The 16,174-nt window shown below is 41.0% G+C and overlaps 1 protein-coding gene across 2 annotated transcripts; it reads right to left on the bottom strand.

Annotated features, from left to right (window-relative positions):
- Window positions 1-7,848: 7,848 nt before the first annotated feature.
- On the bottom strand, window positions 7,849-11,671 carry C1GALT1C1 (C1GALT1 specific chaperone 1). Of its 2 annotated transcripts, XM_086389683.1 has the most exons (3): window positions 11,402-11,671; window positions 10,647-10,767; window positions 7,849-9,238 (listed from the first exon to the last, which is right to left on the bottom strand). In XM_086389683.1, the coding sequence occupies exon 3, from the start codon at window positions 9,231-9,233 to the stop codon at window positions 8,277-8,279; it is 957 nt and encodes a 318-aa protein (XP_086245809.1). In that variant the 5' UTR covers window positions 9,234-9,238; window positions 10,647-10,767; window positions 11,402-11,671; the 3' UTR covers window positions 7,849-8,276. The 2 variants fall into 2 exon arrangements, with proteins under 2 accessions (XP_086245809.1, XP_086245810.1); XM_086389684.1 differs by lacking the exon at window positions 10,647-10,767 and having other exon boundaries at window positions 11,402-11,538.
- Window positions 11,672-16,174: the final 4,503 nt, after the last annotated feature.

The raw sequence follows: 16,174 nt of genomic DNA, 5'->3' as shown, positions 1-16,174 counted from the left end.
CTTCTACTTTTGTTTCCCTATCTGTGAGGCATGGAATGTCTGTCTTATCATATTGATGTTTTAACAGATTTTTAGTTTTTCATCATCTGAAAGATTTTGTATGTACCTGTTAATCTGGATACTGTTCTCATTAGTTCTACTGCTGCCCCATCCAGAATTCATTTTTTAAAGCCAAAATTCACTGTTCACTTAAGCATCTGGATTAAATTGGGCAGGGTGAGGAGGATGGGTGGTGGTGGTTTAGTCGCTAAGTTGAGTCTGACTCTTGCAACCCCATGGACTGTAGCCTGCCAGGCTCCTCTGTCCATCTGATTCTCCAGGCAAGAATACTGGAGTGGGGTGCCATTTCCTTCTCCAGGGGATCTTCCTGACCCAGGGATTGAACCCAGGTCTCCTGCATTGTAGGCAGACGCTTTACTGACTGAGGGGTCTTTTTACTGACTGAGGGGTCTTTTTTGCCCTGTAGGCTGTGGACAGCTTTCTTAGAGAGTTGGCTTATCCAGGATGAGGAAAAAGTATGCTTTTGCATGACTAAAGTCTTTCTAAAGTTTGCTTATGTAAGCATTTTGGGTTTCAGAGAGTTCAACCTTGGAATTCCCCATTGGTCCAATGGTTAGGACTCCATGCTTCCATTGCAGAGGGCACGAGTTCAGTCCCTGGTCAGGAAACTAAAGTCCTATAAAAAGCTCAACTGAACTGTATTTGAATATAGAGTACAAACATTTTCATTTAGTGGGATAACAGCAGTCTCTAATCCATCAAATTAACCTCTATCTCCTAAATAGCTTTCAAAAAAGCACATGACTGGAAGATAATTTATGGCTGGCAATGCTTTATTCTGCTTCAAAAATAGTAGGGGCTAAACTGTCATAAAAACTTGTAAGCTTACACTGCACTTATTTTATGTTTTACAGGGTAAAAAATCTTATGTTTTGTAAAATGTTTTTAAAGGAGTCCACAAAGTAATTCTGCTTTCTTGCTCCCAAATGCAGAGGTCTGAGAGAAGGCACATGGCCTCATGAGCTTCTTGGTATTGTCAAATCCATTTCTCTTTCAAGTACCAACTGCCCAGATGCTTTTACTGTGGATGGAAGAGTCTTACTAAAGCAGTAGTTTTTTTTTTTTTTTTTTTTTTTTTTTTATATAGAGAAGCATCTTCCCTGGCGGTCCAGTGGTTAGGACTCCGCCTTCTAGTGTTGGGGGGTGGTTTGATCCCCTCGGGGAGCTAAGATCCTACGTGCCTCATGGTCAAAAAACTAAAACAAAAGAGACAAAGAGAGAGAAGTATCTTGATTAAAGTGTGAGGAGATAGAAATCATATTGATTTGGGTAATTTTGGCTCCAATAATGTCTAATTTGCTGTGAAAGGGGAACATGTATTAGCTTAATGTTCTTAAAAGGAACTTCCAATTTTCTCCTTAAAAAATATTTACTTTATTAAAAAGCTGCTCAAGGAAGAGCTATTTTATTGCATGGCACAGATTCAGTGTATAGATGTTATCTTAAAACTATTAATGAAGGAGTTCCCTTGTGACTTTGAATATTCAGTACCAGCTGTTATTCACATCAATATTTTAATATTTTACCAGAAAGATACTTAATAAAAAGGATTGATACATATTTAACTGTGTAAAGTGCTAGTTAAACTTGTTCAAATGGGCCAGAGGGAAAGGGAAATAACATTACTTGAGTACCTACTGTATATATAAGCTCTATTTATATATCTTGCTTAATCTTTATGACTGCTCCATGAGGTAGATTTTATTTATTTTTATAGATTTATTTGACTGTGCCAGGTCTTAGTTGTGCCACACAGGATCTTTAGTCGTGGCATGTGGGATCTAGTTCCCCGACCAGGGATTGAACCTGGGCCCCCTGCATTGGGAACAGAGTCTTAGCGACTGGACCTACCAGGGAAGTCCCTCCATGAGGTAGATTTTAATTCTCATTTTGCAAACGAGGAAAGAAGGGTTAACTTTCCTGAGGACACATTGCTAATAAATGGCAGAGTTGGGATTTGAACCTAATTTCAACTTGATTGCTAAGCCTGTTTTGCAGAAAATCTCCCCTCATATTTCATAAAATGTTAGTCTTGGCCCTCAGTTGCATCGCCATCTTTGTTTATGGGCTACTGGAGATAAGTGTAAGTTGGCCGAGCCTGTATACCACAGTGGGAAAATATGAGTAGGATTAGAATGAGGTAACAGTAGGTGGCTGCCAAGCCTGGGTGGCTAAGATAGTAAAGAATCTGCCTGCAGGGGCTTCCCTGGTGGTCCAGTGATTAAGAATATTAAGAATCCACCTTAGAATCCAGGGGACATGGGTTGATTCCTGATATGAGATCTCACAGGCCTAAGGGCAACGAAGCCTGGGTGCTATAACTACTTTGCGCCCTAGAGCCATGCTCTGCCACAAGAGAAGCCACTGGAGTGAGAAGCCCGGGTACCACAGCTAGAGAGTAGCCCTCTCTCGCCACAACTAGAGTAAGCCCACAAGCAGCAACAAAGACCCAGCACAGCCATAAATAAATACATACTTAAAAAAAAAGAATCTCCCTAAAAGCAGGAGACATGGCTACAGTCATGGGCTACAGTCCTGGGTCAAGAATTTCCCCTGGAGGAGGGCACAGCACCCCACTCCGGTATTCTTGCCTGGAGAATCCCATGGACAAGGAGCCTAATGGGCTACAGTCCCTGGGGTCACAAAAGAGTTGGACACAACTGAAACCACTAAATAACAGCAACAATATAAGGGAAAAGGCTGAGGGGTCTAATCTATATTTCACTCCAGATCTACTGAGTTAATTTTGAGAAGTGAAGTGAAGTGAAAGACATGGTCGCTCGGTCATGTCTTACTCTTTGCGACCCCATGGACTGTAGCCTACCAGGCTCCTCCATCCATGGGATTTTCCAGGCAAGAATACTGGAGTGGGGTGCCATTTCCTACTCCAGGAGATCTTCCCAACCCAAGGACTGAAGCCGGGTCTCCTGCATTATAGGCAGACGCTTTACCGTCTGAGCCACCAGGGAAGAGTTAATTTAGAGAAGGAGTATTCGGTGATACTTCCTTGTGAGAAGGGAGACCCAGTAATGGAGCTGGTACAAGGAGATGGCCTGGGGCCTGCTACAAGTCAGCTTGTAATTTCCATAGCGTTCAAGACAAAAAATAAACAGCTCTTTAAGAAGAAACTTCAAGTTTTCTCCATTCACATGTCAGCCCCAGGGTGGGATGTTGTCTCACACTTCTGGAATTGGTTAGACCCGTGTTGTAACTGTAAAATACACACTGGGTTTCAAAGACTTAATAAAATACTGTAAAGTATCCCATTTTTCTGTCACTTATACATTGAAATGACAATATTTTAGATATATTGGGTTAAATAAAATATAATATTAAAAGTAATTTCACCTTTTTAAATGTGGCTAATATTAGTGGAAATTTTTAAACTACACATGTGGCTTTCATTTCTATTGGATGGCACTGGGATGGAGAATGGGCAGTGTTCCTTGAAGTTTCCTTCTAGAGGTGAATACCTTAGAGCGGTAAATAGGGAAAAGAAGACTCTCAGCGCCAGTATTTAAAGTCTTCCATCAGTGGGAGGGGTAAATTGGGAGACTGCGATTGACATACACACACCACTATGTACACTAATAAGGACCTACTATATAGCACAGGAAACTCTACTCAATACTCTGTAATAACCTATGTGCGAAAATAATCTAAAAGAATGGATATATGTATACGTGTAACTGACTCACTTTGCCGTACACTGAAACTAACACAACATAGTGAATCAACTCTTCGTCAATAAAAATTAAAAAAATTAGTCTTCCATCAAGTTAGGACTGGACTGTAGCCAGCCAGGTTCCTCTGTCTATGGAATTCTCCAGGCAAGAATACTGGAGTGGGTTGCCATTTCCTTCTCCAGGGGATCTTCCTGACCCAGGGCTCAAACCCAGGTCTCCTGCATTGCAGGCGGATTCTTTACTGCCACCAGGGAAGCCCCAAGTTAGGACCACTTTTTCCTGCTGATGGTATGGGCCTGGTGTTTTGACTATTAAAACATCCCCATTCTACACTTTGAGTACCTTTGTAGATGTCTCTTATCACTCATTCATTAGAAGCACTGCTTACTTTTTTTTCCAAATGTAAGCCTGTCACATAATTAAGGGCATCCTTCCTCACTCCTGTACTTCCCTGGTGGCTCAGTGGTAAAGAATTTGCCTGCAGTGCAGAAGTGAAGTGAAAGTCGCTCAGTGGTGTCCAACTCTTTGCCACCCCATGGACTATACAGTCCAATTCTCCAGGCCAGAATACTGGAGTGGGTAGTCTTTCCCTTCTCTAGGGGATCTTCCCAACCCAGGGATCGAACCCAGGTCTCCTGCATTGCAGGTGTATTCTACACCAGCTGAGCCACCAGAGGAGACCTGGGTTCAATCCCTAGGTCAGAAAGATCCCTGAAGGGGATGGCCACCCACTCCAGTATTCTTGCCTGGAGAACCCCATGGACAGAGAAGCCTGGAAGGCTACAGTCCATGGGGTCACAAAGAGTCAGACACAAGTGAACACATGCAGCTTCTCACTCCATCCATCCATCCATTCATAGAAAATCTTAGTTTTATTTTTAGGCCCTGCTCTTCCTCCCAGGTCTTTCACTAAATTGCCAAAGCAATGGCAAAACCAGCATGGCCATTCTTGCACAGAATCAGTGAAAGTTATCAAAGAAATGGGGATTATGTGGGTTAAGAGAAACGGCACTTATCAAAATGATTTTTAAGGAAAAGGGGACCACCATATTCTAATAGTAAACAATGGCTTGTTTTATTGCTCATGCAAATCTTATATGAAATGATTGTTTGACTGCCTGTATGAATCATGTGTTTGGGCCTTTTTGCTTTCCACAAAATAACCAGGTCTAGTGTTGAGCTAATGGGTATTCAATATATGCAAGGAATAGTATAGCGTATAGATTCCACACTAATAAAAGTGGACTTTTCTATTATGCTAGAGACCCCAGATACACACCATCATTTCATTTCACCATTTCATACTTTCTAAATAAGTCATTTCCTCCATTATCCTTTGAATACAGTATTTTACCTTTGATTATATTGGAATTGAGTTATTATTCTTTCATTAGACTTTGGGGATTCCTTTGTGGGAAAGTTGGCAAAAATTTCTGAATTTTTTTTCTATGCCAAAAGAAAGCTAAACTACTACAAGCAGGCTCTTCACATATCCACTCAGACATGCAGCGAATGCATCAATCCAAGTGAGCTGGCACTAAAAGGAACAGAACATTTTAAACGAGTAGAAAATTAGTGGTACATCATTACTAAACTGTGCTTTCAGTAACTTTTCTAATATAGGTGTTCCCTGCTTTAAGCCCAATAGATGGGTTTGTTTAAATGCATTACAGAAAAATCTGGGCATTATAAATCAGATTTGATACACAAGCAATCTTCTAGCTACATGAAGAAAAAAGCCAAGAGATCTAATCTATATTTTGCTCCAAATCCAGTGTTTTGAAAAAGAAGGTCTAGTGACTGAACTTGTGCAAGGAGATGGCCTGGGGCCTAATTAAAGTCAAGGTGCAGTTTCCACTGCCTTCAAGAAAACCAGAAAGATAAATATAACTTTTAGAAGAAACTTAGTTTTCTCTCATTTACATTCAGCCAGTGGGTCTCACACTTGGGGAACTGGTTTAGACCTGTGTTGTCCAATATAGTAGGCATTAGCCAGCCATATGTAAAATATATTCACAATCATGATCAATTCTCATTAGATGTCCATTCTTCCCAACTCTCTTCCCAATAAGACTGTAGTTAGGGTTACAGTTTTTGACTACTGAATGCATGATCAAATCTGTACCATGACCTCTATAGCACAATTTTCTGTGTTACTGATTCGTTTTATCTACAAGACTAGGTACAAATATGTTCAAAGAGACAGTATATTATTTAAGACAACTAACATTTTATAAAGGAATTCTCCAGGCCAGAATACTGGAGTGGGTAGCCATTCCCTTCTCCAGGGGATCTTCCTAACCCAGGGATTGAACCCGGGTCTCCCGCATTGCAGGTGGATTCTTTACTAGCTGAGCTACCAGGGAAGTCCAAGCAGACTGGAGTGGGTAGCCTATCCCTTCTCCAGCAGATCTTCCCAACCTAGGAATTGAACCAGGGTCTTCTGCATTGCAGGTGGATTCTTTACCAGCGGAGCTACCAGGAAAAGTCCCTTTTATAAAGGAATACTCGTATAAAAATACAATCAAGAGCATCAATTTGGTTTAAAAAGCAATTGTTACCTTAGTACCCACTAGGAAATCAAACAATGGAATGCATTCTCTAATATATTTATTTCAACAATATTTTGATACCCTAATGTAATTGAAGGTGATAATACACTAGAAAAAATTTTAATATATTGGTGTTGGGGGCAAGGTGATACTTGTAAACTGGGTGTCACACTCAGTGAGATACTGTGCATCATTATACTCACTGAATATGATTTGGTTTGTAGTAATTACATCTGAGACCACATATTAGGGTGCTTGATTTATTACTTTTCTAAATTAATAACCTTTCATCTTAACCAAGAGCCCCAATGAGGAAGATCGTACAAATTAAAACATAGGGTTTTACACACTACTCTGATGATTGATAATTTGTAGCCCAAGGCCTTCTTAAGGAAATTCTCTTTCTGGCTTACAAAAGCTGTGGTAGACTATTAACATCATGAGGCCAGTTACAAGAAAAATTGATCTCTGAAATGTCATGGTCTCGCACCCTGTGGAGGCTTATGGATCTGACTTATATGGCATGTGCAGGCCTAATAAGAGGGCAAATCAGCTCCAAGTATTTCACAAATTTATGAAGACAGAAGTTATTGTATCTACCATCCTTAAGGCTTCTAGGTAGCCACTGAAATCAGGCAAATGGCATAGTAATCCGAGGTGAATGGTGAGGTTAAGGCCTCCACACCAAACAGGTGCAATCAACATATGATACAATCAAGAACATGCAAAAAAAAAAATCTCAAAATTTGAACAGGTAAACAAAAACCAGGGCAGATTCAACCCAGGTAAATGAAACTGCCAGACTACCAAAAGGAGTTCTTTAAATGAGATTTAAAGGGGCTTCCCTGGAGAAGGGCATGGCAACCCACTCCAGTATTCTTGCCTGGAGAATTCCATGGACAGAGGAGCCTGGTGGGCTACAGTCCATGGGGTCGCAAAGAGTTGGACACGACTGAGACTAAGCACAAAGGGGCTTCCCTGGTGGCTCAGCAGTAAAGAATTCGCCTGTAATGCAGGAAACTTGGGTTTGATCCCTGGGTTGGAAGATCCCCTGAAGAAAATGGCAACCCATTCCAGTATTCTTGCCTGGGAACTCCCACAGACAGAGGAGCTTAGTGGGCTACAGTCCATGAGGTCTCAGAACAGTTGGTCACAACTTAGCGATTAAACAACAAAGGAGATTTCCACAGAACTCACTTGCTCTGCAGGAGTAAATCAATCTCAACTGGTATATTTTTATTCAAGCCATAGCTGAGAGCTTGATTAACTGGGAAACAGTGAAGTTAAATGACATTACATTCTTTACGGTCACCACTCCAATTTCAATATATGCATAGAGAAATTGTATATGCCGAGGAATAAACTAGCTCCCAGGAAAATTATTAACCTTTGTAAGTAATCTTCACTTTCATGGACAGATTTCAACTTTCACTTTAACAGGGGTTGGGAACATTCTTTTGGTTGCTTGGTTGTGTATTCTGAGAAAGCAAATCCATTGGCACTTATGAGGGCTTAGAACATAAACCAACATTAGAAGTAACAGAAACACATAGCTAAAAGTTTTACTTTAATCACAGATTCGAAATTAGAGATTTCATTTGCATATCTTAGCAAGCTAAAAAGACATGTTAAATTTTTAACCAATCAGCAAAAAAATGTGCCACAGATTTAATGTTCATAATTTAGAATTTATCACATATATTACTTATAAATATATCCTTTATTTGTAAAATTATTATTCTTAGGACATTTCTTTCCAACACAGTTGAAATTATCATATTTTTTAAGAAAAAAAAATCCACCCTATTTAAAAATGTACTACTAAACTTCAATGTGGGAATTCATCAGTGCCACCAAATTGAAAAAGAAAACAAAAAAAGAAACATACTGCTGTGTTGGATATATATGCAGTTGTTACTACAAATAACAACAATACACGTCCTGTACGGTGATCATATACATGCTCTTGTTTCACTTCTCAGTCATTGTCAGAACCATTTGGAGGTAGGAAAACCAATGCATCATTGAAAACATGCCCAAATGCCCTAAGACGGTATACCCCATACATCATTACATGCATCTGATTAGGTGTCAGTCCATTAAAAGTAACAGCCATATCTGAACAACATCCTTCTACTACCTGGTTTGGGTGATTAGTCATTGCCTCTTTAATAAAAAGCCCAACAGATTTGGTGTTAAATATATCTTTTCCTTCAGAATCTTCTGCATTTTCTGCAAACACTCCAGCATATTTCAGGCAGACAGCAAGCTGCTTATCTTCAGATATCTTCCAAATCATCCCTCCCTGTTCAGGACACTTCTCAGGAATACTGAGAAGGCTGTTAAGTCTCTTCATTGATTCTATACTTAAGACAATTCCTCCTTCCATACTCACATACTCCAGATCTCCAGATTTTACAGTGTGACCTAGATAGAAAGGTTGTGATGGATCCTTTTTTAACAAAAAGTACTTTAAGTTTTCAATAATAGCAAACGTAGTGGGGCGTGCAAGGAAGAACCAGTTGTATTGGTCTCTATATTTATCAAAGGCGTATTTGTAAGCTTTTCTCATCATTAACCACATGTCATTTGTTTCCATGTTAATTGACTCAAACACTTTAACATTTTCAGAACTGAAGAAGTCTACTTTGTCACAGTGATTGGTCCAAGTTTCTTTCACTGCAGCCCAGAGGCTCACATCTTTGGGTCTGACAAGGAGGATACAGTATACCCGAAAGCTCTTACTGAGTTCCATGCGTTCATCCTCTGAAATTTTCAAGATGTCTTCTTTATTGGGAGCTTGGAGATGATGATGCTCATGGTGGTGCATTCTACTTCCATGACCAATCCTAATGTGTCCTAGCATAGTGATCAAGGCACAGAAAATGCTTCCAAGCATTACACCCTTCAAAAATGAACTGCTTTCAGAAAGCATTTTTCCTATAAAGAAGAAAAAGAACTTTAGGATACTTAATAGAAAAGGATTAGTCTAATGATTTGATAGTTCCCCTATACTTACATTTGGCTCTTAATGTTAAGGAAAAAAAGGCTCCCAGGTTTGACATGGAATCAGTTGCAAATAGTACAAGAGAATCTTAAGAATTTTTTGCTTCCAATGGTATCTTACTGCTCGGTATAAACTGGAACTTTGCAGAAATACCTCGCAGCCGTAGAATTTTCTGGGAGGCTATTTCTGCACTTCATCTATGGGGATTTAATTAACTAAGTACTGAATTAAAAGTACAGACTCCAGAAACCAATGTTACAGAGGTAGTCTGTCCATCATTCTCTTGAAAGGAATTTTGTTTCACAAGCTTGCATTATATTATTTAAATACCTCTGCAGCTATAAATGGACTTTTACAAGAAAATCTTCAGTTCAGTTCAGTTCAGTCGCTCAGTCGTGTCCGACTCTTTGCGACCTCATGAATCGCAGCACGCCAGGCCATCACCAACTCCCGGAGTTCACTCAAATTCACGTCCATTGAGTCGGTGATTAAACTGAACAAATAAAACCACTTACAGTTGCTATATCATCACTGGTATCTGTGCTGGCTTTTGTTCTCAATCTAAAGCTTTATTTAACCGATGGCTGCTACCAGATGTTTTGAGTACATCTAAAGCAAATTTCTTGGAATTGATACCATATTTGTTAATATTTACCCTCTTGTTCCTAAGACTAAATGACTTTCAACACAGTATCTCAACTAACTGATGTAATAAAATCCCATAATGAAAAGAGTTAAATTATTTGGATGAGAACTGAGTCAATATAAGGCATATCTGGGGACCATTAATGAACATTTTTATTTCCTCCAAAGGCATCTGTTTATTCTTTGGGGAAGTAAAAAGTCTACACTTTGATTTCAATTAGAAATTAAAAGAAAAGTCAACATTAAATACAACTGTTGAAAATTTCCCAATCTCCTTTCCATCTCCACAAGGAATGTTCTGAGCTACTTAGATTTTTTCCCTTTGTTTCTTAAAGTTGAAAGTGGCCTTAGAAGATACTTAATGTCGCTTTTCTCTTTTTACAAATAGGGAAATAGAGGGTCCACAGAGGTTAGGTAACTGACCCAAAGTCACAGTCAGTAGTAGAAATGAACTAGAAATCAGATATCCTGACATCAGTTTAATGTTTTTTCTGGTACAGAATAATGACCTCAACAGTGCTTCTATCCATATTATTGATAATAAACAAGTTACTGAATAACCCTGTTTTCCTATAAATGAAGAAACATGTAAGATCTGTTAATCATAATTTAACAGATCTTGCATCTAACACCACCATACTGCCTCAAGGACACCATCCCTCGGTTTTAGAGGAAATGGACTTTGACTTCCATTACCTTTGAAGGACCAGGTGTGGAATAGCTTGACAGACGTAATTCTCAAGCAGGGGTGGGGGAGTGGGGAAAGAGGCAGGACAGTTTTTCTGTCACTCACAGAACTCGGTCAACAAACACAGCTCTAATAAGGAAAAGAGAATTGACAGGAAACAAGCAGAATTGTCAGATGCACTGCAAAATGAATTCTTTTACATAGGTCTTTGGCATTTCATATTATTCCTGGTCAATATATGATAATTCAGTAGTGTTTCTTAGCTTGATAATGGCATATGGATGTCAGGATTCTTCTTGATGGGGATACTACTTGTAAGTCATTTGCACGAATTTTCCTAAGGAGTAGCACATGATATGTGATGCGCATGATAGGATATTTGGTGCAGAGGGGAGGGAAACTTAAAACTGCACACGGCCACAAACAAGGCAGAAACTACCAGAGTGGTTTTCCATACGAGTCTCTTTAGATGAAGGTGGTTGGGGCGGAGTATGGAAAAGGGAGGAGGATGAAATGGAGAACGTAAGTGAGGGGGAGAACACGGTCAACCCAAGACCCCAAGGAGGGGCAGAGGGAGCGCTTCTAGGAAGCTGGCGCTCAATCTCTCCCCCTCACTGTTCCTCCCACTGGACCTGCCTGGGCACCTCGCGTAGAGCATGCTGGGAGTGAGCCAGGGCCGAGGCCTACCCTGGAGAGGGGCGGGGTCGTTCCGGGAGCTGCTCCGCGGGCAGCTCCAGGTGCGGGCCGAAGCCCCAGCACTCACCCGCGTCTAGAACGGTTCAGGGGCGGGAAAGCGCAGCCGCGCACAGCTTTCCTCTCACGTTCGCGCGCCACTCGGTTACGTTCCTGGTTGGGCTGCTCTAGATGCAGGCGGTGTCCTCTCGTTGGTTTCGCAAAAGCTGGGGAGGGCCAGGAAGTGGCCGCCACGACGGCGCGGGAAGGGGGCGGGGCAAAGAGGCCCTCGGTCGGGCGGAGCCTCCCGCCGCACCGACGTCGGAGGGGCCGGCGCGCACGCAGCGCGCCTTTTCTCCCCGCCCCCTGCCGAGTTCCGAGAAGCACGTCGGGCTGGCGTGACCCGCACGCTGGCCCATACCAAAGGGGACGCCGAGAGAGGCGTGCGTGTGCACGTACGACCCGTCAACACCTCCCACCGCCTCACCTTCCGGGCGTGGAAACTGCGAGAGCGGAGTAGAGCGTTCCATCCGAGTGTCAGGTCTCTCATTGGTTTCTCTGACGAACCCTTGAGACGTTGCACCAAGAGGGTGCTGCATCCAGTACCCCTGGGCTGAGGTTAAATGCAGACCACTGAAACAGTCACCAAATTATGAGGGCAAGGAGTCGCTAAGGTTATTGGAACGGTATCTGAAGCCCCACTGTCCAGAGTTCAGTGCTGTCTTCACCGCGTCATTTGGTATGCTGGGGACGTTACTTCACCTCGCTATGCCTCACTTTCCCCCTCTGTAAAGTACAGAAAGTATCACGGTAGTGCTATCTCATAGAAGATTAAATGAGATAGTGCCTTTGACTCTTATTAGCAAAAGACCAAGCCTAGAGTAAGCATTCCCTAGCTATTAGCTGTTATGCTACTCACCCCTGTATCACTAGCCTTAGTTATCAGCACGCCGTGGACAGTATATATTTGTGGAATTAATGAATGTTAGAACAACAGATGAGGAATCAGGACCGGAAAGGAAGGGTAAGGAACTTTCTAAAGATCACAGAGTAATTAACTGCAGAAGAGGAACTAGAACTCAGGTCTAATTACAAGTGTAGAGCTCGCTTTCTGCTAAACATGCGAGCTGTCTTAAAATTCATTTTTGTGACATAAAGGGGTTTTTGCTAAAAAGCACAAAATCTTACACATTTTTAAAATGTACTGTCACCAGGTTCCATCCAAATAACTTTAAGTGGTGATTTACCCAGCCCTGAGTTCCTAAAGACACGTATATTTGAGTATTGGCAGTGACCCAGTTTAAGTGGACTGAAAGTTTCAGGAAGCACTGAAACAATGAACAAATAGATTTTAGGCACTCACTGTCCTGGCTATGCTAAGTCACTTCAGTCATGTCCGACTCTGTGTGACCCCATAGACGGCAGCCCACCAGGCTCCCCCGTCCCTGGGATTCTCCAGGCCAGAACACTGGAGTGTGTTGCCATTTCCTTCTCCAATGCATGAAAGTGAAAAGTGAAAGTGAAGTCGCTCAGTCATGTCCGACTCTTAGTGACCCCATGGACTGCAGCCTAACAGGCTCCTCCGTCCATGGGATTTCCCAAGCAAGAGTACTGGAGTGGGGTGCCATTGCCTTCTCCGCACTCTCCTGGCAGCACTACCCTAAATTCTGGAGATACAGTGGTGAACAAAATTAGCCCCCTGCCTTTAAGGAACTCTCAGTGTAGCTGGGAATAAAGATATTAAATAATCCATTACAAATACATGGTGGTACGTTCTCCAGAGGAATACAAAAATAAATTTTAGAACTGGGAAAGAGCTTAAGACGGCAGAGTATTTCCACTATATTTTGTTAAATGACATACATTGTCTATTGTCACATATATATTAATACATGTGTACTGACTAAACCACAACCACCTCGTGTATGTGTGTGTGAGGTGTGTGTATGTCCGACTCTGCAACCCCATGGACTGTAGCCCACCAGGCTCCTCTGTCCATGGAATTCTCAGGCAAGAATATTGGAGTGGGTTGCCATTTCTTTCTTCAGGGGATCTTCCCAACCCAGGGATTGAACCTAGGTCTCCCGCATTGCAGGCAGACTCTTTATCCACTGAGCCACCAGCGATGACCTATATCTATACATACACACACACACACACACACACACACTTAGTTAAGTGAAACAAGTTGCAGAATAATGTGTATGGTGTGATTATGCTTTGCAGAAAAGAAACCGTTTTATATATGTGCACATATGTTTGATCTGTTGGTAATGAGCAAAGGGAGTTGTGGAAGGCTCCTCAGCAGCCTGTTAATATTGATCACATCAGGAGGTCGAGGTGTGAATGATTAGCCTTGTCTTTATACATTCTTCAATTGCATTCTTTGCATTGTTTCACTGGTCATAACAAGCATTTGTTATTTTTGAATTTGAAGAACAGCAAATAAAGGGATCTTTAAGATTAGAAGGAGAAAAAGAATGAGGGAAAGATACCAATAAAAATACTTTCAGAGTGCAGACAATCAAGCTCTCCTTGCAAAAAGGGACCAAGGAAAGACAGATAAAAGTGGCACTCAGAATTCAGAGACAGTGGCACAGAGTCAATTTAAACCACTGCTTCTTTCTAGTATAGGAGGGAATACCAAACTGAAAATACTGATACAGGATGCTCTGAAACAATAAACCACAGAATTTTCAACATCAAAAGCACTGCCAATGAGAGATTAAGAACCCAGTTCTCTACTTAAAGCAGTGTTTAAGGATACTTAGCATTTGAAGTGAGATTAGTGAGATGGTTGACTTGTAGTTAGGTGATTTTATTTTTAAAACATCATTCCTCATTGTAGTCCTAATTGAAAAATTACATGCAAGTAGTTTCTGCTAAAATTAAGAATATTTATAAATATTCTTTGGCCCAGCTAACCCACTTCTTGTAATCTCTCCCCTAGAAATTAAAGCATCAGAATGTAAGGCTAAATGTATATGGTCAAAAGCATTGTTGTTTGTAATAGTGGGAAATATCTATCAATGGTTGAACTAATTAAAGTGCATCATATAGTGTAATATTGAGCATAAAATAAACAGCTTATCTCTCCTGCACTAAAGACTTCACTAAACACACTAACCTGCACCTTGTCAGGGTGGAGGGGGTTGCTTTTAAATTTGGTTGCCTTCATGTGCCCAGGAGGTAAGGCAAGACTGCATTCAAAACTGACAACACTGCGTTATTGTTAAAGTCCTCCTGCTAAGTGCATGCATTATTCAGCATGAGAAGTCATTAATTTTTAGTAATTGGCAATCACTTGCATTTGAACATTCAAATTTTTGAAATCTGTCCAAAAGCCTTTGGGAAATTAACATGATTTTCCACAACAGTTCACTGGAATAGTAAATACTGAAGAAAATCTAAGGTGGATTGTTCTCTGCATAACATCTTTTTGGAGGGTTAAAGGTGTCTTCTGTGTTTACCAAAATTAATACCTGTAATATATGTAACCTCTGCTGCCTAGAATTTCACAGATGTTCATCTTTAATAAATTCCCTGTCTGAGCAAATTCATTATTGTTTCCATTTGAGTATAGTTGGTCCATAAATGAATCTCATTTGTGTTTTCAGGCATATTCATGCTTGCAATCTCATTTAAGTTTTAATTCTTTTTTGGAGCTAAGTAACCAGAGGTTTTTTTTTTTTAAGTTTATTTATTTTTTTATTGAAGGATAATTGCTTTACAGAATTTTGTTGTTTTCTCTCAAACATCAGCATGAATCAGCCATAGGTATACATATATCCCCTCTGTTCTGAACCTCCCTCCCATCTCTCTCCCCATCCCACCCCTCTAGGTTGATCCAGAACACCTGTTTTGAGTTTCCTGAGCCATACAGCAAATTCCTGTTGGCTGTCTATTTTACATATAATAATGTAAGTTTCCATGTTACTCTTTACACGCATTTCACCCTCTCCTCCCGTCTCCCCATGTCCATAAGTCTATTCTGTATGTCTATTTCTCCATTCAGTTCAGTTCAGTCATCAGTCCTGGGTGTTCTTTGGAAGGAATGATGCTAAAGCTGAAACTCCAGTACTTTGGCCACCTGATGGGAAGAGTTGATTCATTGGAAAAGACTCTGATGATGGGAGGGATTGGGGGCAGGAGGAGAAGGGGCCGACAGAGGATGAGATGGGTGGATGGCATCACCGACTCGATGCACATGAGTTTGGGTGAACTCCGGGAGTTGGTGATGGACAGGGAGGCCTGGTATGCTGCAATTCATGGGGTCGCAAAGAGTCGGACACGACTTGCTGCCCTGTAAATAAATTCTTCAGTACCATTTTTATAGATTCTGTATATATGCGTTAGAATATGATATTTATTTTTCTTTTTCTGACTTACTTCACTCTGTTTAATAGGTTCTAGGTTCATCCACCTCATTAGAACTGACTCAAATGCATTCCTTTTTATAACTGACTAATATTCCATTGTGTGTATGTACCACAACTTCTTTTTTTTTAATTTTTATTTTAATTAGAGGCTAATTACTTTACAATATTGTGGTGGTTTTGCCATACATTCACATGAATCAGCCATGGGTGTACATGTGTTCCCCATCCTGACCCTCCCTCCCACCTCCCTCCCCATCCCATCTCTCAGGGTCATCCCAGTGCACCAGCCCTGAGCACCCTGTCTCATACATCGAACATGGACTGGTGATCTATTTCACATATGATTATGTACATGTTTAAATACTATTCTCTCAAATCATCCCACTCTTGCCTTCTCCCATAGAGTCCAAAAGACTGTTCTTTATATCTGTGTCTCTTTTGCTGTCTTGCGTATAGGGTCATCGTTACCATCTTTCTAAATTCCA

This window comes from Bos grunniens, chromosome X, assembly GCF_055505025.1.
Source record: "Bos grunniens cultivar Pamir isolate PY7600 chromosome X, Bosgru_T2T1.0, whole genome shotgun sequence".
In the NCBI taxonomy this organism is placed as follows: Eukaryota; Metazoa; Chordata; class Mammalia; order Artiodactyla; family Bovidae; genus Bos; species Bos grunniens.
Note: the sequence above shows the minus strand (reverse complement) of the source record. Positions and strands in the feature narration are given on the sequence as shown.

What these genes read in the sequence shown, in the direction of transcription:
- C1GALT1C1 (XM_086389683.1), bottom strand. Translation starts at nt 9,233, where the DNA reads ATGCTTTCTGAAAGCAGTTCATTTTTGAAGGGTGTAATGCTTGGAAGC.